General features: G+C 37.5%; 1 protein-coding gene across 2 annotated transcripts in view; it reads left to right on the top strand.

Moving 5' to 3' along the window:
* The window catches only part of LOC124156223 (SEC14-like protein 5), a 36653-nt gene extending 19231 nt beyond the window's left edge, over positions 1 to 17422 (top strand). Inside the window, exons 11-16 of one of the 2 annotated variants that reach the window (XM_046530624.1) lie at positions 96 to 214; positions 5477 to 5611; positions 6572 to 6719; positions 6815 to 6946; positions 7688 to 7853; positions 11038 to 17422. In XM_046530624.1, coding sequence (XP_046386580.1) covers positions 96 to 214; positions 5477 to 5611; positions 6572 to 6719; positions 6815 to 6946; positions 7688 to 7853; positions 11038 to 11179 — 842 coding nt within the window. In that variant the 3' untranslated portion in view covers positions 11180 to 17422. Of the gene's footprint in view, positions 1 to 95; positions 215 to 5476; positions 5612 to 6571; positions 6720 to 6814; positions 6959 to 7687; positions 7854 to 11037 lie in introns of both variants that reach the window. The other variant, XM_046530623.1, reaches the window with a different exon arrangement.
* Positions 17423 to 22800: the final 5378 nt, after the last annotated feature.

Raw genomic sequence — 22800 nt, 5'->3', positions numbered from 1 at the left:
GTTCTACAATTTTCATGAAATATTCTTTTTATATCAATGTCTTGTATTAATCATTCTTTTGGTAATTTTCTTCTTTTATTTATTTATATCCATAGATGAAGCCACTCGTGCAAAATTTTTAATATATGGTGGAAATGATTATCAGGCTGTGGGTGGACTGGTGGACTATATTCCAGAAAAATATGTACCAGACTTCCTGGGAGGACCATGTCATGTATGTACATTTTGTTACCTCAATGGAAGTTGGTATGGTATGGTATTTGGAGGAGGCGACCGACAGCTGAGGTCATTTGCGCCATGAGGGAAGGGTATGGAAGGAAGTATGGAGAGAAACCCGGCATCGGCATTAGCCAGCTGTTAACGAAAGGCGCCAAGGGGACCACGGCTTAACGTCCCATCCGATGGACGGAGTGTTGCGCTTGAAATGTCCTCCACACAACACTCAAGCAGGGATCGGGTAGTCTCTGAATATTCTCTGCCGCTGCCGGGATTTGAACCCGAGTCCGCTGGGTGGGAAGCCAACACTGTAGCCACCACACCAACTCGATCCCCCTCAATGGAAGTTACTTCCTTCTTAGAAGTAAATTGCAGTTCTTGGCAAAAAAATTGTGAATTTTTTTCAATACCTGATCATCTCAATTTACTTTTTGAATGCAGTGATCAATTTAATGGTCATGAAAAAATGACATATCGTGTGGTACAGTAAACTCTTGATTTTACGAAGTCAGTGGGACCGGAAAATTGGCACTTCGTAAAATCGAGTTTCGTAAATTCAAACCTTTTTCATAAGTCACGAAAAAAATGTTCGCTTTTGTTTCTTCCGCCGTTTTTTGTCTTTAGTGGTCTTATTTAGATGTTTTCGGTGGTTATTCTCGGTATAATTCATAGAAAAGGCTTTTTGCTATCGATTTATGATGTGAAAAATCGTTAAATAATTATATCACCATAAAATTCCCATTTCTTGTTCATACTTCAACATCAACGATCGCTAAAGAAATTCCCAACCAGTTTAGAAAACGTAATCAAATAATGAATTGAAATGTTTATTATAAGAATTTACAGTAATAAATTTGTGGTTAGGAGCCAATAGCTACTATTAAGTATGCAAAAGATAGATATTTGTTTCGGACACCCACGGAATTTTAGCGGCAGCCGGCCTAACCGCCATTTATGTCGCCCTCTATCGCTCAGTGACGAGAAAAAAAGAAAAACAAGGGTCTTAGCCCATTTCCAAAATAACCTTCGTAAGTTAATATTTCGAGTTACTTCGTATTTTCAGCAGAATGTGCTCTATTTTCACTGAGATTCAATTACGATCATAAATAACGTAGGATGTGATTATCTTCTGGCGAATATTTGAAGTAAATTCTGTTTGAGTTCTCCGTCCGACTACTGTGTTCCATCATCTTCGCAGCCGTTGCCATAAAAGACTTAATTCTTCATCAGGACTGTATTCTTCATACCGGGTGTGAGGTGACCTGTTCATATAGTATGTTTCTCTCCTTTTATGCCGACAGGAGCAAGGTTCCAACCGGAAAACGACAGGAGAAACATCTTACAGTATCGGAGAAATATAGATAGAAACGTTATTATCCACATTGATTGTTTTCCTACAAGAGACGTTTTATCATTTCTCAACGTGATTAAGTATTGGTTCACTAGCGTGAATTCCCAAAAAATGACACGCAAAAACCTGTACCGTCACCTCATTTAGTTTTCGTGTTCCTTTCTCCGCCGTATTGAAAGTTATGCAAACGATCATTGACATAGAGAAAAGATTTTCTTAGTTTTAGCACTAAAAAATAGTCGCGCCATAATCGTAAATAAATATAGTGTGGAAAGAGCAAAGAAAATAATTTCAATTGAAAAGTCAGCTGAGAAGAAGAGAGACAATTATAAGCGCGGCACCATTTTCCCGATAGTGGAAGATACTTCTTCCGCCTCTCTCCGGTTAATAACTTCCCCCCCGTTGCAGGTAAAGATGAACCATGCCCTTCTCCACAATCGGGGAACGTTCCCAGTGGGTGGGGTGAATAAGAGTGGGATGGGGATTGCCTGAGGGAAGAAGTGTGGTCATCACAAGGACTGGTGAAGGGGGCAGGACAAAGAAGGGTGGGGAAATGGCCTTCAGCTCTGCCTCAGTCTACTTTTGGGGGCCGTATTTTTTTGCGACGCACACAAGCTCAGTCACCTTAGGGAGGGAGTGAATGGGAAATGCTGGGGAAGGAGGGGCTTGGGATGCGTAAGGTGGGTGTCAGCAAGATCAGCCAAAGGCGGCAGGAGGGAAGGGACAAAGGCTTTTGAAAGACAGAACCCCAGCATGGGAGAACGGGGAAGCGCGTGAGAAGAAAGTTCATGGTTAGACTTGGAAGTGCGTCTTCATTACGAGAAGCCTGAAATATAAATTGGCGGTAAATAGAGCCCAATACTTAAGATATTTAAGTTGTTCATTCACAAAGGCCAATATATACACGAAAAGATATTATGGCGCGGATTGCATGTATCAACGTCCATTTCGGGATGTTATTAATTTCTGTTCCCATTTATAAAAGTAGCAAATAGATTTGAAAGAATGATAATCATGAATAAAAATATCTAAATCGATATCCAAACGTACATGAGCAAAATAGATGAATGCATACATACCGATCCATCGCAAGTAATGCCGCTCAAGCTTCTTCCGGTACTGGACTTTAAAATCTTGGATAATGCCTTGGTCCAAGGGCTGGGACTTGCTAGTCGAGTTCGGGGGTAAAAAGAGGACTCGAACATTAGCCAATTTTAGATCTTCCACGTATTTATGAACGGTGGCATTATCCATTATTAAAACTATTTTGCTGTTCTCTCCAGCAATTTTTCTCTGTAGACGTATAACCGTTGGCTGGAAAATTTCTCGGGTCATCCAGCTGTTTTTATTTGCATGGTAAAAAACGGGGAGGGCTTCCAATTTTACATGTTTTAAGCACCGTGGCCTTTCAAATTTCCCAATGACAACGGGCTTATTTTGTCCGTGCCCGTTTGGTTGACGCACAGCCCCACAGTAACACGCACTTTACTCTTTTTCCCCCCACGGCACCTTTGCCCTTTGAAACCCAGGGTTGCGTCAGGTAATGCATTAAAAAATAGCCCAGTTTCAGGGGCCAGCGAGGGTAAGCTCGTCGAGGAAAGGATTAGGGATTAGGGACCCTTCGAAGTGCTTCGGCGAAAAGTAGTCAAGTAGTCTTCGAAGTATGTTCACAGCAGTGCAAAGGGTTAATTAGGGGTGTACGAAATGCTCCGCGCGACCTTCCTGACATGTTAAACCACGAATTATTGTCGATGCTATGTTTACGAACATGCACGTAAATAGGGGCATAATGTCAGCCGCGATATTTTAACTGAACTCCTACTCCCCCTAAATTCCCACAGTGAGGTTTTTGGCGACCCATTTCTCTCCAAAGTTGCATTATCATTTACGATTTCGCACTTCTGATGGACCACTGTTGGAAGCGCTGATTTTTTAGCTACTTACGCCGGCGTAACTAGTTTTGTTGACAAATTTTTCGCCGTAGTTCGTATAAACGAATGCCATTTGTTCCTAGGGACCGAGCCGAGGTTCGTAAATTCAAAAAATTTCGTATAATCGAAACTTCGTATAATCGAATAGCGCCATGTATTTAGCATAGGCTTTTCACCGGGACCGCAATATCACTTCGTATAATCAAAAACTTCGTAAAATCCTGCTTCGTAAAATCAAGAGTTTACTGTATATTTGATTTTTCCCGGACGTTTCATGGCTGACTGCTGGTCACTTCTTGAAAGGAATGGTGGTGTTGTTCGGCACTGGTGACTTATGTAACTAACAACTTTGTAACCCTACTTTGTTTATCATAATAATTCATCACAAATCTAGCACCTCCATGTGTACTCTTATCAATTTCTGTCATTAAGATACCTCCACTGCACAAACGCTCAACAATCACCTATTGAATCAAAAGCCTTCCTATTGCTCTTCTTGGGAAGTCTCTTCCCAAATCCTAGTTTACAATTGGCTTCCCTCCATATTTTGGATTTGTTTTTTCCCATCAGCAGTCCCTAGTATGAATGACTTGCAATTATTTCATGCCTCCAGTTCAATATTTCAGGTTATACCATTTTTCTGAACTGATGGTGGCTGACCTTGAGCGTGCACAAAACCCACCCACTCTTCTAGCCAATCACAGGAGAGCGACAGGAGAAAGTGTGTAGGAGCCCACAGTCTCTCTCCGAACTCCGTGCAGTGTAGGTCGCTTTCCAGCTAGCAGTGTTGCCAAATCGAATAGCTCAGCGTTCGTCCGAGAATCTTCCGCCGCCCCCGAAAGTACCGTTATTCCCAAGGCTGGCAACGCCGGTCGGGCGGATGGAGGGGAGCGGAGCGGAAAAGGGAAGGGGATGGAGGGGAAGGGAGAGGTAGAAGGGTCAGCCCTTCTGATTGGCTACTTGCTATTTTCCACCCAGCCGCCATCAGTTCAGAAAAATGGTATAGTCAGGGATATAAAGTGGAGCTAGGGTATCAATATATGCTCAAGTTATTGCATTGATTACATATTTTGGAATGTTGAGAATCTTTCACTATACATATTCAGGAGGTACATGGTAGCTGAAATCATTGACTAAAATTCAGCTAATGTGGAAGAATAACGCATGGCACTTACTCTTAGCTTAGTATTTGAAATTTTATATGAAAAATGAAGTGGGCCTTAGATATTCTGAAGTACCGTAGGGGATGAATGAATCATGTTGAAGTTACAAAATCTATCTGACTGAAAAAGAAAAAATGATAACCTAGGTTAGTGTTTGAACTTATTGTGGTGGAAATAAAGGGGTTTTATCCTAAAAAAAAAAAATGATTTTGGTGCCTAGGGAAAATATACCTGTGGATTTATAATCAGAAACAAGGGAGTGTGCTTGTGAATCCATCTATGGTACTATTTAGTAGCCTTGTTCGTTTGGGTTCCAATTTATGATCTAAAAAGTTGACACTGTCATCTCATTTATTATAATTATCTGCCTAAGTGAAGCAAAATGGAAAATGGAAGTTTATGTGTTGCTAGTTATTTGTTCTCTCTATATTGCTGGGTTTTTATTGCAAGTTGCCTAATAAAGGCATTGTGTCACAAGCATTGGGGATTTGGAATAAAACTTTGTATTTCCCATGCTATTTTAACTTTATTTGTGTAATATCACTGTATATCAGTATTTTTCTATTACTAGAATCTTATAAAAACCTTTTATTGTGTGGTGCTGATGTATCTTACTATGGGAAATATTGGGAGTAATTATCTGAAATATGTTAGAGCTCGAACTTAGTGTTTTCTTTAATATGCTGTATTTTGATACCTGGCTTGAAAAGGCTCGCATTGCCTTTTTCAGCTTCTCCATATGGATGAAATCCTTATATCTCCATGCTGATTTTTTTCTGTGTTTAATGCCAAATCCTCTCGTTTGCTTTGGGCAGACTAAGGTTCCTGAGGGTGGTTCAGTGCCTAAATGTCTGCAAGATGAGTCTGAGGAAGGAAGAAGAGGGAGGATAGGGAGTGGCACGTCGGAGGAGGATGGAATGTATACTTCGGTCCAGTTATCTGATGGAGAGGTATGATGGATACTTTTCTTTACTTTTAGGGCATGTGAAAACTTCTAGTTTACTCTTATGCCCAAGATGTTATCATGCTTGGGTTTCTAGCAATTGCTTCTTTCCTTACTAAAGTCATTATTATTGAAGTCCAGTATTGCATTTAATAAATGTCCTAATAAATTTTTTGTGTCATATTCTGATTGACTGATTCATCCATTCATTAAAGCACATTCCAAATTACTGTTGATACAGTATTAAAATTTTCTAATTGTATCCTATGTGTTATTAGTAAATGCCCATGGAAAAATTGTTGCCAGAAAAATTTTCGTGCAGTTTTTTTGTTAAAATTTACTTCCACTCAGTGCCATAAAAGACAAACTAATGGTCTTGTTATAGTGGAATATTTGGAAAGTTCTTTCATCGTGGGAGGATTAAAAAAAATTATTTTATATTAAAAAAGAAGCTTCAGAAATGCAAGTTATGGAGGGATAAATGCCGTCTACTCTTTACCTTCAACCATGGTTCCACTAAAATATGAGCCTGAGGGGATGCTTAAAAACTGAAACAATTACTATGTTATTTGAACTATCCTCATTAATATACTGGCCATTAACATGCTAAGTGCTAAGGCTCAATTTCAAGTAAGATCCTTCAAAATCCATATGTGTATATGGCTTGTGTGATAAGCTTTATTTACTTCGTCTGTTTTGTTTTGTTTTAAAGGGTTAAATTTTGTGATCAAAATCTAATGTATTTATTAAAATCAAATGGAAATGAACATTTTCACTCTTACTTATTCGTGATGATAATGCATGAATCATCAATAAAATTCTCTTATTCCAAATACGGAGTTAGTAATTAATTATGTATTTTATTAATTTCATGAATATAAATAGTTTCCCTTCATAATGATGGAAGGCTATACTATTAGAATTTATTTATCAACATTAAAATTTCTCTCAACATTTAATTTTGCAGGCACATGAAATTGTTGTTATGTCTGAAGAATCAGGCACTGTTTTGACTTGGGATTTTGATGTAATGCATCGTGACATAGTATTTTCAGTGAAACGACATAAAAAGCTTCCAAAAGATGGTGAATCCTGGGAATCAGTAGTACAATCAGGTTGGTGTTGGTTCCTTTAAAAGTCATCCATAATTTTTTAAGGCACTATAATGAACTTGTGGTATTGTAATACTCTAATGTATTTCATTTTTCAGAAGAAGAATTTCAGCAGTTATGCAAGGAAGGGGAATCTGTTCAAGGCTCCCATGTAACCAGGGCTGAAGGAAAATGGGAATATGTTTTGTGTTGGAAAGAAGCCTGTGCAGGAGAGAAGTCAAATGGAAAAGGTAGTCATAATCTTAAGTGGAATTAACTCTGAAACAATTCTTGACATAAATGAAATTTTGGAATCCTTATCAACATCATTTCATATTATATCATGATTCTGGATGTATGTAATCATGAAATTACACTATGCCATGAAACTGGAGCAAATTATTTCTTTGTGATTTTTCACTTCCTTACAAAATTATGTCTCAATATGTTCCATGTATTGTACTCAGGCGAGTTCAGAATTTGCAAATGTCATTAAATAACTAGGTGTTTCATGGGTATAAAGAATTTGCAAATTAAAAAGTTACCAAGTATTTTGTCATACAGCTGTAAAAATCACTGCCACTTTTTTCCAGTAGAAAGTGGTCATCAAGAGATTTAGTAAATTACCATATTTGCACGGATCTAAAACAAACACATTTCTAAGTCAAATCCCTTTATTTAGAACTCTGGTGGATACAAAATTTAATTTTGAAAAATGATTACCATATGTCTGCAAATGTTCTTCCCTCTATTTTGCCTAAACTCTCCAGAAGAGAAGAAATACAGTGGCCTATATCATGGCCTCCTGTATTAATTTTGTTTTAAATGAAGCAATGCCTATAGTAAATGTGGATTGCAAGTACGAGAAGCAACAAACCTATTCAAAGCTATTTCAATTATTATCCACTGTATATATATGAGGCCAAAGTAATTGTTTTGATGATATAACATTGTGAAGAAGTTATTTTCATAAGTATTGGTTATGTTTTCAGCTGCAGTGAGCAGTGGCATCTCGGATCAGGCTTCAGGCATTCATATAGAATGTCCTAAGTCTTCAGACGTAGTGGATGGGTATAAGAATGATGCCAATGCAAAAGAAAATTATTCCAAAGTCCACATTAAATATTACGTAGAAACATTGGCATCTGCAGATTACAGGTAATGCATTTTTTCTATCTAGGGGCTACTAATACCATAATCCTTTTGCAAAAATTATATATAACATCATGATGCAGATACATACCTCATCACAGGGCATAAAAATAGAAACTAAGGGCTGTTATTCTGAATGGAATTATGGCCACGCAGTTCGTCAAGATTGTGAGAAAAGTAGGTAATTTTCTGGGCTATCACAAACCCAGTTGTACTTTGAGGATTGAAACCTCAACCCCCCCCCCCCCCCTTGAGCATTTGAAAGAGGTGCCAAAAATGAATATAAAAAATTCTTTATTTTGTAAACACTCAAGCAAAATTGTTTTTGAGTCCTAAATATCACGTTTTCAGCATCAAAAATCCCAAAATTTTCCAGAACCCCCTTTGCTCTGAGGTGTTTTCTATACATGCCAGAAGGGCCCTGAAATCACCAGTAAATCCCCCCCCCCTCATTTTAAACTCCTGGCTATGCTACTGGTAATAACGTGCAAACACACTGAATGTTTTGCAAGCCGGGTAAATTGTGTAGAAATTTAAGTTCAAGCTTAATATCCGGAGCCAAAACTGAAAACTTTAGTGTCAATAATAAATACTTGAAATTATGCAAATGATTGCAGCAAGTTTTCTCTATACATTTATAATAATTGCTCCTAAGTTTATTGCAAAATTTAACATCTGACGAAAGGAGCCTCAATGTGATATCTCACAGGCAACACTCCTGAGGTGTACTCCTCAGATTTTGATCAAAATTTGTCGGATGGTAGTTCTCGGTGATAAAAGCACAAATGTGAAATTTTCTTTGCCAACTCACGTATTGAGGAGAGAGTTTCTTCCAAAGTTTTTTGCTCTCCACCTATTCTCTGCTGTGGGGCCCCTCACATTATGTGCCCTAACGAGGCACTTAAGGTGTGGGCTTATTCTTTCTTGGGTCCAAAGCATTGATTCTGAAAAAGAAAGGGCCTATAGTCACACCAAGAGTGAGTTAAGTGAGTTGCCTGGCTGATAAGGGCGATTCCCAAGTTTCAGAATTTCAGCAAGAATGAACAATAGTATCGGACAATCATATTCTTGCCTGCAACATTTAAGACTTTCCATGCGGATGACTTCTCAAGCTGTCGTGCTGCCTCTCAGACCATGTCGAATGACTGCTTAAACAGTCACGGAGCCTATGACGGTCTTTTGATTCTCCCACCCTGTCACTGCTGCGTAGGGTTCTTTTTTTTTGGACCGTCATCATCAATTGAACTCCTAGCATCGCTAAGGAACCAAATATATATAATATAAGCTATGGCGGATGACTGCTTAAGAAGTCGAGAAATTTTTTTTAAGAGAAACGTTTGTTTTTGCAGAAATATGATTACAGCAGACTCCCAATTATCTGGCTGCAGTTTATCCGTGTTGCGGCTTATCCGAGCATGAGTTTTACACTTTTTTGATTTTTTCCGCGATCTTTAAGAAAAAATTAAAATGCTGCAAAAGCACCAGGTTATTTGAATTTTAATGTTAGGCTAATACTACTACACTTATTATTTCTGTTAGAATTCCCTTCGTAAAATGGAATTATTTTATTTATTTGCCGATAAAGAATGTTTCAAGTTTACTTGGATGTCTCTCTAGCAGCGCTGATGACAATTAGCAGCGGAAAGAAACTCTTGATTAATTTTTAAAGATTCTTCAATGCTTAACCAATCGTAAATTAGGAAAATGTTATTAACAATCTATAATTGTGTATTTCATATCGCAAAGTCGCAATTATTGCCGTGGCCTCACATCCGGTTGAATACGGCCTAAGGGAACCAGAGAATTCGTCGCTCTCAGGCATGTTTACGCCGCGACGAGTCAAGGTCAACCTGGAGAGAAAGGGAATAGTAGAAGTGAAGGCAGCGAGGGAAGTTGAAGTAGAGATAGCATGAGTCATAGTCGGGCACTAGCCTGCATAGACAATTTTCCATAAGTCCTGTTTTCCTATAACCCCTGCTGTGCGATGGCACGATTGCGTGCCCGTTGTCTTCACGGGAGTTCCGTGTTCCTGTTTTCCATGCATCGTGGTGCGCGATCGTGCTCAGAGATCATGGATCCGAATCCCACAGCAGTTATATCCCGGACAACTTGGCTAGATGCGAATACGTGGCGTGGTGCCTGACAGTATAGTTTCCGACGTCGCACAGTGGTTTGAAGCATTCGTGGAAACCATTTTTCCGATTCCGTGATCTTACAGCCACAGGTACGTGGTTTTCGGAAACCAGGTATGACACGGAGCAGGAGGAATGCAAGTACAATCATGTTTTCGCAGCAAAAAAGATCGCGGTGTGGAAAAGAAAGCTCTTAATGATTCCGGAAAGCAATCTAAAATAACATACAATGTGTATAAAATATTTAATCGTTTGATTAATATGAATGATGAAAATTAAATGATATTCAGGTGAAAGTTTGGATCATTCGTGTTTCCTGATTATTTGTGTTGCCTCTCCCCATCATTAGCCCAGATAATCGGGAGTATGCTGTTTATGACAATTGTACAGTAATCAGTCTTTTAAACATGAAATTAGCCAAATAAGAGATTCGCCATTGAATATGAACTCAAAATTAATAACCGCACTGAAAGTGTTATGTCTGTGATACAACATTTACAACATCGGTGGTCGCTAGATATGTCTATTAGTCTTGAATTCTGGGAAATTTACCTGGAAAGAATGGTTGTGGAGTACACTGCCCTTCTTACCTCGTCCACCCTGTTCCCTTTCTTGGGGTACAAACAAAACACTACACCTCCCCCTTCGTGAACTCCTGAATGCCAAAGTTTGGTTAGAGTGACGAAGTAGGGGGTAATGCAGAGCTCAATTCAATTCATCCAGGTATTAGAGACCTTAGGCAGTGCAGCCTACTAACACGGCCTTACAAGAATAATGAAGGAGGAGAGAGTTGAAAAAGACTAGGTAGAGAAAAAAAATCTGGGGGACAGTATTTGCTATTGATTGTAATACGCTCTACTGATATTCTGGAACTTGGGAATCGTTCTTATCGGTGAAACATCTCTTGCTGAAAAATCTGGTAGTTGTGGAAAATACCCATTTACATTCAAGTACAACTTAATGCATAATGACTTGTAATGTAAATGCTGTTGTGTTTCACTTTAATTGATGCCAGATAGTAGGTTCTAAATATTTTCTTTCTCTTCTGCCCTTTTTAGAGGATCACGCAGCAGTCTTCTTTCTGGATTAAGCCAGTTTTCATCTCTCAGTAATCTTGCAGCCGCTCCTTCATCCTCATTCCGTTCCACCTCATCAACGTCCATGTCATTCTCCGGGGGTTCCATCTGTCCATCGAGATAGAGCATTTCATAGATGAATCTGTCTTGTTTGCACACTGAGTACACTCTGGCAGATGTATATACCTATATTTATGTATACGTATGTAGGTTTGAAGTTTTCATGGAGATATATGCAAGGAAATATGGGTAAATGAATGAGAGCAAAATGATTATTGCAATCAAAGAGATAGGTAGAGAAGGCAGGAATTATTAACTGCATGCCTTAGTCAGATGGTAGGGGTCAAATTATCTGTATCACTTGTTGTTCAAGAAGCCATTCATCGTTGTGCTTAGATAATAGGAATTTTAAAGTTATATTTTTTAGAAAATGGGTAGTAGAGGTCCTAACGTCAGTTACCTTCCAAAACTGATGAATTGTTGGTTAGAGATTTTAAATGGTAGACTTAGGATTTGACGTGAGGTAAAGACTGTGTGCCCGTAGGAGTTGCTCATTGGGTGAGACGGAAAATGAATGCCAGCATAAATTTGCATGAAATATGGTTGTATTTTTTCTCAAAAGGCTGTATAACATGGTATTTATTGTTATGCACTGAATTTTGTAGAATTTTTTGTGTAGCTATGGCTTTTGAACGTACAAGTGTAAGAGCCTTTTTTAAAGATAGAAATAGGCGTCTGACTAAGAGGTGAAGATTTTTATGGCAATTTAATTCCTGTCTGGTTAATATTTTTGTTATTTGGTATACATATTCTATACTTGTCCCATGTATCATCACATAAATTTATTATTACTGGAAGTCATTCCTATTCATATAATTTAGACCTTCTTGTGTAATTATTTTTAAAATGTGCGAATGCCTTCAAATTTACATTGAACAGGTAGCAAATTTGTGAACATTCCCATCTTAGAATGTTATTTTATCCTTTTGCTGCTCCAATATTCCAGATTAGCTGCGAGATTACTGTGGCTATCAGTGAATATGAAATTTCGTATTATGATAGTTAAATAATGCAATGCTTTGACAAGGATTTTATCCCCTAGCTGCTAAGATTAATGAACCCATATTTTGTTCAGGACTTCCTGAAAACTAATTAGTTGTACCATGCAGTGAATGCCTATTGATATATCAGCCAATTTAATTTTCTCGTGACACAAAGAAAAACAGATCGACCTTCAGACAGTAAAAGGATGGATATACTCTCCAAATCTTATTGCTAAACTACATTATGATTGAATTCAAGGTGAATATCACATTTTTTTAAACAAGGGAATTTTTACCTTACAATTATTGTCATAGTTAGAATCCAAATAGTCTTTAGTAAACATTAGAAAATAGGGTTCTCATATCTCAGTGTTTATTGTTCTTCCATTAATTAATGTTTGCATTTAATGAGAAATATTCCCACCAATTTATTAAAGAGATTTTTACTACATAGTTTTGCTTGACAAACCTCAGTCCATCTCTGGCATTTGAAGTCTCCTTGCAAAATACAGATGTTATATGACTTTTTTGCATTTCTATGGTCAATTTCTTATTTGTACATCTGTAAGCAGAAGCTGGGATTATTTTTTATTTTCAATTATTGCTGTCTATTTTTCTACGCATTTTTTCCAATGTAACCATTATGCCAACAGTTTGATACTGACAGTATCTATCAATTGCGAGAGTAACTTTAATAGTAATGAGATTAAAAGTGGGCTTTTTATAAGAAATACATACATATATCTTTTGTATACCCCTTTGATAAATGTAAGAAAAACTGTTTTATATAGATTAAGGCAATTTATTTTGGTGTTAGTTTTCAAAGTAAAAATGATCTAAGCAGGTATGATTGCATCTTCAGACTACAACAACCAATCTGAAATAGTAGATTGAAATTGCTTAACATCACATGTTAATTGGTAGTTGTTTTCATATTGAGTATTATAATCTCCCTAACACCAACACCTACCCCTGACTGGACACAATTCCTAGCAATTCTCCTTCTCCCCAGGGAGTCTGATGTACAATCACCTCCAGCTCATGGTCATCGTGTTGGTCAAAGGAACTCACACTTTCTTCTATTAAGGACTTTTTATTCCTGACAGATTTTCTTTTTTACTTGATCATACTTTTCCCCATAACTCTGTTATTTTTTGCTCTTAATTTGCTATTGTTAATGTAATGTATATTTGATGGTATTTTCCTGTTTCTTTCATGTGAATTAGGTGAGTCAAAGTTGATTGATGGTGTAGTTGCAGGTGTTGACGCATACTTTTTATTATTGCTTTTATTATCTTTATTGCATAGATTAATTACCGATTCAATAGCATGTATACTGTCTTCAAGTCACTCCTTGGAAAAAATGAGATTATATGAATGGAGCTCATCACTTTTCTGAATTGTATTTATATGTATTTATTCATATACCAAACTCAAACTTTCTTGTGAGCTGAACTAATGAAATTGCCAAAAAAGAAGTTTATAATTGCTGAAAGTATTTATTTTAATTTTTTGTCACAATTTAAAAGATATTTCTTAAACATGTTTAATGTTGATTAGTGATACTGGATTATTTGAACGATTTTTCCTACTTCAATTGGTAAAAATGGATTTTCTAAAGATATTAATATTTTATGCCTACATTATTGGCTGTGGGTGCATTTTATAAGTTTTTAAAGTGGGATATTTAAGTTTTGGAGTGGGTTTACTATTGCACCATATAGTAAATTGGGGTAAAACTCTTATAAAAGCTGAAGTCAAACTTCTGGGTTGTGTACAATTTTCTGATTTTGGGGAGTCACATTGCTGATACATCATCACATCTCATTTTCTGGGTATCTAGGAAGTATTTCACTTAGATGTTTCTGCTCTTCGAGGAGTTTCTGCGTTTCATGAATTTTATCATTTGTTTTGTGTTAGTACAATGCAGAGGTGGATTAAGGGGGGTACTCCCAGTTATTTCTAGAAAAATTTAAAAGATGGTAATTTTGAAGTAGCTCTCCAATGAAGGTTTTATTTGGCCAGCTTAATAAACAATATTTAAAAATAATTGATAAATAACTAAAAGCCTCTTGTCTACACATTTTTAATATAGACAAGTTGTATTGAGGTATTGCATGTTAACCAAGGGAGTGCAGAAAGCAAGCAAAACAAGGACCTTAATCCACCCCTGGCACTATATGGTATTATGTTACTCTGTTGGAATTGCAATCTCTTTTGATAATATGATGTTTTCAAATCCAAGCATAAAATCAGTTATTTTTATTCTTTAATGGAGTAAACTTAAGGATGGAATAGTAGTACATAGAAAAGGTTTTACGCCATAGACTATTTCACAGTCTTGTATTTTCATCCAATGTAAGAACTGACTCCTATGCATTTATCTTTGATAATGATTTTAAAAAATGTGCTAAAGTCTCTGCTTAAATTTGTGACTCCTTTGTATGGTTTTGTATGTCTTTCTTGTTACCTGGAGCTTCTGTAACAGCATATCTGATGTTTATCTCTACCATTGCATATAACGATGTTTTTATTAATGCTTAAAAGCTCAAATCTAGACATAATGCTGAGAGCATGAAGTCAGGTGTAATGAGGATGATCTCTAAGCCATTGGAATGGGAGCCAAAGCCTCGTGCAGTAAGCTAGTAAAAACTAATTAGCTTGTTTTTATGTAAAGTGAAGAATTATTTAGAGTACTATTGTTATGATGATGTCAGAGAAAGTAACTGTTGTTGACGTTTAGAGAGGTGAACATTTTTGAGCTTAGTGTTACATGTACAGTGTCATAAGCATACAGTCTTGCATCACTCATGAATTGGTGGATTTAATCCTTTGGTTGAATCTATGTAAATTGTACATCAATTACCTCAATGAAAATCAACCATAAATCTAGGAAATTAAGCATGCATTCTATCTATCTCTTATTTTGTATGACATTGGCGATATTGCAATCAAAGTTGTTGCGTAATGTAATGGGCATTTTTTTCTGGTCTATTTGGTAATTATTCAATGGAATCACTTTTCGTGTGTGTGGTCGTTCTCATAACCAAATATCACGTGCATAAATCAGTTTTTCTGTCCAAACATTGCAATCTGTAAATAAATTATTTAAGTGGTTTTGCGTAATTTTGACATTATATGCCAGTATAACACAATTGCTTAAAACTCTTGACATTATCACAAGTTTACTGTTTTTTCCTGCCTTGAGTGAATGTTTGATGAAGTATAGTGCAAAATATTTGGTATCATGATGAGGCACTTTCCAATGGTTTGGTGATCCTTCTCTTTCTCTGTTAAGTTATGCATAATCATTTTTGCTTCTTCTCTGTGATGGTTGTGTTATTACTATTGCATTTTTCAAAATTTTAAATCTTGTATAAGATGGAAATTTATTCGAAAATATTTTTCAGTCAGTCTGTCTAAGTACCGAAATTTGTATCAGATCATTACTTTTTTCTGTGCATGCTTTTACACTTTTATTTTGAACGAATTTTTGCTGATTTTTGTTTGTTGAGATTATAAAGTGTTACTATTATTCTGAAAATTTTGTTTCCTTTTTTTCCTATTCTTGCATGGCATGATGCTGTTCATTTTTATAATAGGATGACGATATTTTATTGGAGGATTTGAAGAGAATATAATTTTTTGAGATATACATGCATACCTTTGTGCAACCTAGTTTTGACAAGTACAATACCAGTTGAGACATTGATTGATAGTTAATCAATGACCGGTAACACTGACTTGCCAAGAGGAACTGATTTGTTAGTGCATACCTGGTTAGATGCTGCTACTTTTTTTTCAATGATCCAATTAATGCATTTCACTGGGAGCTATATTAGTTTCTGGTTTAAAGAAATGTTTATATGATGATCAGCAATAATATACCCTGCATTTCTTTATTTTCGGCAGAAAATCCCTTATGAGTGATAACTTTTGTTGATATCTAGTTTCTTCTTCCCTGTTATAAGTGTTTTAACTTATCAAATACCATTCATATACTTTTTCATTCAACAAGGAATACGATGATTAGATTTATATATGGTGCTTAGGTTCAATAGTAGTTACATGAGGGCAACATTTTGAGAATTCTTACTTAGGTTTGCCACCTATTTATCAATCACTGGACATATTTACTCTTTGTTATAGTCATCATGATTTGAGTGGAGTAGGAGATTGAGTTAAGCATGTGCCTCTGGTGTGTGAGTATAACCTATGTGATCTGTTAGCATGGGCCAGGTCAATGGTGGCAGTAATTACAGCTCAATTGATTGCTCTTGATAAAGGTAGATCCAGAATAATTTGGCTGTCGGGGATTTTCATGGAATGCTATTTATAGATGTGCAATACATAATTAGGTGATAGTGAAGGGCTTTTTAGTCCTCTGGATGACTAATTTTGTTTTTCAAAAATAATTTTCACGTTTCCTTAAATGAGACCTGGGAGTTGAAACCTGGTATTAAATTTAGCATATCATGTGAGGAGTATGCCCAGTTCCAGGGTTAAATGATTCACACATTGCTTCAATCCATAAGTTAGTTTGGATGGTTGCGGATAGAGCTCTCATCTGATTAACCTTTAGACTGCAGGAATGTTTTTAAACGTGTTGTACGCTGGCTGCAGGATAAACGTTTCTGAACGCTTGACCATTGCTCAACGTCCTAAGGCTGTTTCCCCAAATTTTTATTGCTACCCGTGTAGAGTCCAAGTGTACTTTCCCAGACGTAAAGGTATCGCTAATGCAGCTTAACTCTCCCCGGCCAGTCCTCACGGCGAGGGGTGCTTGCCAGCATTTAGTATTGTACTACCCATTTCATATTGTTGTTTCCTCTCGTGGATAGCTGGACTAGGGGCGAAGCAGACTTGGGATTTTGACTGACACAGAGGGATTCCGGACTGCGATGGTAGTCCTCTCGAAGGGACAGTATCGGAGAGAAATGAAAGATACAGAGTTTGCCAAAGATATATATATAGAAAGGTACGGAGTTTAAGGAGTGTATTTTGAAACTGTTGGTTGTTGAACGAGAGTGATCTCCTCCCTCGGATACTCTGGGTCAATCGTAGAGCTTCCCTCCCACGGCCCCGTGGGTACCGGCTACGTGGCCCCGACTCTTGACGAAATGACCTCGAGTGAGTGATGCGTGCAGTTTTTAATTCATCGCGGCATCTGACCGCCCCCCTCCGTGCATTCTAGAACTTTACACTGGTGCGCCATTCTTTCCTGAAAAGCTCACTCGTACCTATGATCAAAAATGCATTCCCCACTATCAGCAAAATCAGCCCAGTGCAGGCATAGAAGCATTCTTTTCAGAAAAGCGCACATGCACCGACTATCAAAAATGCATTCCCCATTGTCATCAAAATCAGTACAGGGCAGGTATAGTGGAAAGTCGCAGAGACTCACTCATCATCATCATCATCATCATCAGTCAACAATCCTAAGATTGGTTTGACGCAGCTCTCCATTTCTCTCTCCTATCCGCTAATCTCTTCATAGCTACATATTTATTCTCTTTTACATCCTTTATAACCTGTCCGATATAACTCATTCGGGGCCTTTGCCTTTTCCCCTTCCACTTGTCCTTCAACGATTGTCTTCATCAGACCATCGTGCCTCAAAATGTGGCCAACTAAGTTGTTCCTTCTGCTTGATGTTTTTAGGAGGCTTCTCTTTTCTCCTACTCTCCTTAGCACTTCATGGTTACTCACACGGTCAATCCATTTTATCTTCATCATTCTTCGGTAGCACCACATTTCGAATGCTTCCACTCTTGACTTCTCTGCTGCTGTCAACGTCCAAGCCTCGCTTCCATAGAGAAACATACTCACTCATTAACCGAAAAAGGCGAATGAGACGGGCCGGGTCAGAATGAAGAATAGCCAGGCATCAAACAAAGGGGATTAATAGATCGGGAATGGAATCGGCCAAAACAATATACATGCATCAAAAAAGAGTGTGAGAATTTAATCAGCTAAATAAGTCAGGATATAACAATATTGTTTACTTCCCACTCCACACTGTTAATATACCTACGACAAATGTGGTAAGAAAGAAAGGATTTCCCGAGATTATAAGGGTCTTGACTCTTTATTATGACTTTTGAATTCCGGATAATTCTTTGTGGAAGCCAGATCTGATTTTTTGCTATAGAGATTGAATTATTTATTTTATGGGTCGTGTGTATTGATTTTTTTTACGTACGAAGTGTACTTGTTGAATGACTGTCCAGTTAACATCACGTGGAAAATTGAAATGGATGTATTCGGCTGCACTGAGTTGGTTATCACTTTTGCTTACCGAGCAAGTGAGCGCTTTGATGTCATGGAGCTAGGCAGAGTGACCTCATGGCTCTGAATAGTCGCAAGTTTAGTGTGCATGGAAACACTGTATCACTTTCAATCACCACAGCAGAGGGGCGGCGGAAAACAATTGAAAGTCATGCTGCATACTGTTGCATTTGGTACTCTTTCATAGAGAGATAATGACATCATGTTCGCTGAGCGAAGTGCAGCTGAATGCAATCATATCTTTTTATTAGTTTTGAATGCACATAGTTTAAGGTTGGGAGCAAAAACTGGAATATTTTTCTTGTTATTATCCTCCAAAGTATTTAATCTCGTCATCCTTAAACGACATCCTTCTTTGTGAATTAGAAGTGACCCAAATGCAAACAGTTCCATGGTTTAATGATTGAAAAAGATGTACATATTTTCTGATGAACTCCTGATTGCATTGGCATCATTGCTTCTTCACTTGTAGCTAAGTGATGAATCCATGTTCACTGAGGTAGTGATGACACTCATTTGTGTATATGAAATGGACCTATTTGTACCTCTGAGTCAGTTCTCTCTCAATCACTGTGTATTAGTCATTGATTTACCGAATATTACACTTGTAATAACTGTATAACATTTACATTTTTAAGGTGAATGCATTAATAAAATTCTTATTAAGGGAAAGAAATTGTTGAACAGCACACACCATACCATCAAAAATTCATTTGGACAGTTGCATGTTCATTTTTTTCCTCCTTTCAAGTTAATTAAATGCATGTTTTGAGTGTTGAGGTTTGGATTCCTTAAGATGAAGTCGAATAGTAAATAGAAATGATATGAGGTTACTGTTTCCTTCTATTGCCCGTATGTTTTGTAAATTAAGCTGCTGATAATGAAATTTTGTGACTGAATATTCACTTTATATTTTGTATTTGTGGAATTACATCATGGGTCTTTATATGTGCTGGTGAAGTTTACATAAGCTATGTACTTTGATGGAGCAATCAATTATGTAATTGATTCACAACAATCACCAAATTAATGATCTCGGAAAGTGTGTAATGGTCCACTCCGAAGAGATAGCTCAAGTGTGCATTTTATCTGCAGATTGTGCAGTGTTAAGTGGTAAAATTCATGTTATTAATGTTGAAAGAGAATAGTTTCATGTATTTTTGTGGTATTAAAAGTCTAGGGAGTCATTTAAAATGTGTCATTTCAAGAAGAAAAACTCTCTATCATTAATAAGGCAGAGTGATATGAAAGTATGTAACATACCATTCAAGCAGTGGTGGATCTAGATTTAGAGCTACAGGGGGGCAAACCGGAGGTCTGAGGAATTCCTCCCCTGTCAAAAGGGATTTGGAAATTTGGGATTTTCAAGATTTAAAGACGGTGGTTTTAGGCTTACTCTTTGATAAAAAAAAAAAGATGCTACTAAGCACTTGTAATAAGTCACTTTAGTGGTACCAAAATCTGCAAAAATAGGCCCTAAGTTTAAAACTAATTTGTATTTAATTTGTTATAGTGGGTAAATTTACCAGAAAATATAACTAAATACTTTTGTGCAAAGAGGTAACCTCCAAAAATTTCAATTTTATGTAGTGTATATTTGGTTATAGCCCTTGTAGCCCCCCTATAGATCCGCCACTGCATTCAAAGTAAGTATCATTGAAATATTTGCACATGGTGTTCTATATTCTATCACATGATTTTTGTATTGAATTAAACCCACCAATTTTTATTTATTTCTTCCTTCAGGTTGGAATGAATCCACTGCCTTTCATCTCATCTGTTAATGTTTTTCTCTTTCCTTGTCGCTGCTTTCCAAATTTCCTTTAATTTATGACCTTGGCAACCCATCATCTCTTCATATCACTTATTGACACCAAATCATTCTTTCCCTGCATAAGTTTTCTCATCTCACTCACCCCATGAAGCATCTCAAATTGGGTTCTTTCTTCCATACATACAACCTTTTCCAATCTCCTCGTACTCAGAAAACAAGTGCACTGAATCTATTGTCTCTTCTTCCTTCTTAAGAATCCTTATTCTTCAAAATGTAATGTTGTACTCCATATTGAGCTTTCTGCCAATATTTTTACTAATCTTCGATGTAAGTCTCTCATAATCAATTTATTTCCTACAAAGTACCCCATAGGCAATTGCAATCCTCATCTTTATCTTTTTAAAACTTTGGCCAATGTATTCATTTATGGAGCAGAAATACTGCAAAAAGTTATTGGCCTTGAGCGGAACTTTATATTTAGGTAAGACCATTCTCAATTGTTAACTTTATCCCAAATATGAAAATTTATTCTCAGAGAAAATGATGAAACAAAATTGTTATATTTTAGATATGGGTGGTTAACTAAGGTCTACTTGGTCTACTATCTCTACCCAGGAAATTTGAAGGAGATTGCATAAGTTGTAAATGAGTAATACATCAGGAAATGGTAGCAAAATATGGCCTTTCAAGTGGAAGTGGCGAATCCTATAAAACTCTCACGGCAGCATAAACTACTTTGTCCTCTTTAAGCTCCCTATAATCCACCGGGAAAAATTGTGGATTTATAGCTTAAATGTTTATTGCGCCTGGCATGAATTTCAAGTTCAAATTGAGATGAAGGAAAATGATTTAGCCGCTGTGTAATATTTGCACTTGTAAAAAAGTCAAGTAAACGTCAAGTGCAAAATCTCATATACTTGTACATAACATTATTACGGATAGGCTTAATCAGCTTTTGGAGAATCGTTACCAAATTATTCGTCCTAGAAATTGTATTGCTGACTCATCGTCTGCGTGCCAATGGTTTTTGTCCTGAGGTGGGCACTGTCCGCGTATTAGCCATATTCGCCATTCGGCGTGCCCAGTGGTGCAGCGAGGGGGGCTTTTGGGGGATAAAACTCCCCCCAGAGCTCACAGAAATTTTTAAGTTAAATCTATTTTACTTAATTAGATTAATATTACTTATAGAATAGTGTGAGGATTAATAAAATATCCCTCAGAAGGCTAATCTTTCCAAAAAATAATCACCATTTTGAACCATTTATCTTAATTTTTTTCCGGCGGAAGGCCTCCGCACCTCCCGCTTACCTGGCCTGGCGGGTATGCAATACCCCAAGCATTCCACTATTAGTTGCGCCTGAAACCCCCCTAGCTGCGCCCCTGGGCGTGCCTGCATAGTATTAGTTGCGCCATGATCATAGTGCAAGGCCATAGGGAGCGAGTAAGGTCATAATTATTAACAGGCTGAAGTGTTAACAGACAGAAGAGGTTCGACCCCCTCCTCCCCTCGAAATTTTTGAGAGACATGGTATTAATTGTTCTCCCTCCCCTCACGAAATTTACCTTCTCTCGTCAAAGAGATGTCTCCCATCGCTTTCGCGACTATTCTGGGCACTTGAGAAACTTGCAGGCATGCAATACTTCTCAACCAAACGATGATCTAGGCAGGACTTCCTTTAGATAACTAGGATAGGTATCCATTACGTTAAATACCTAAGCTTAGTAGATTGACCGGTGAAATGGAAAAATTCAATCGGAGATTCATGTTAATGATGATAATTTTGACTATCATCTTAAGATTTACGGGGGACAGTAACCCCCATTAATCTGCAACTGGCTCCGAGGGTTTTTGGGCAATTAAAAAGTACGTAACTTCCCATATATACTCGTTTAGAATAATTTACGTTTTAGTCACCTCAACTTATTTACATATTCCGCTCCATAATGATTGTACAGTCATGTGTCACATGCAAGCTTTCATGGCATGATTTATCTGAACTTGGCATTAATGCATCTCTTTTCATGATCTTTAATATCTGATGGGACAAATATTTGACCGTAAATCTCGGGGTGGGGAGGGAGAACAATTAAGACCGTGTCTGTTAAAAATTTCGGGGGGTTAAGAGGGTTGAACCCCTTGACACTGTTATGACCTTACTCGCGTACTTGCTCTCTACTATGCAAGCACGGCGAATGTGGCTAATACGCAGACAGCGCCCAGTTCAGAACGAAAACATATATATTAGTTGACTAAAAGGTATCCGGGGAAGGTAAACATTCAGACTGAAGTGAGCGAAACCGCCCACATCTGTGGGCCTGGAGCTATGTCGCTCTTCTCCCCACTCATTCCTTACTTATGTTAACAGAACGTTGAGGACGATTGTGGGGCCCATGGCAAGACCGTAGCAAAGAAGGAGATTGCGGAATTCCAACTTCTCTCAACATTTTTGTTAGGCGCAATCTTCATTGCACTCCGCTACCCTCCAATTGAACACCCCCGATATTTACTTGGCTACTGTTTTGGTGGATTAGAGGCAACTCACCTCTTACATAACCGGGCCTCTGGGAGGTTTTGGACATAAATTTATGTTTTTGGCCATCACATAGCCCGTAAGAGATTTTCCACACAGCAGTCCGTCA

This window comes from Ischnura elegans, chromosome 3 (assembly GCF_921293095.1).
Source record: "Ischnura elegans chromosome 3, ioIscEleg1.1, whole genome shotgun sequence".
Classification (NCBI taxonomy): Eukaryota; Metazoa; Arthropoda; class Insecta; order Odonata; family Coenagrionidae; genus Ischnura; species Ischnura elegans.
This window is presented reverse-complemented; position numbering and strand designations above follow the sequence as displayed.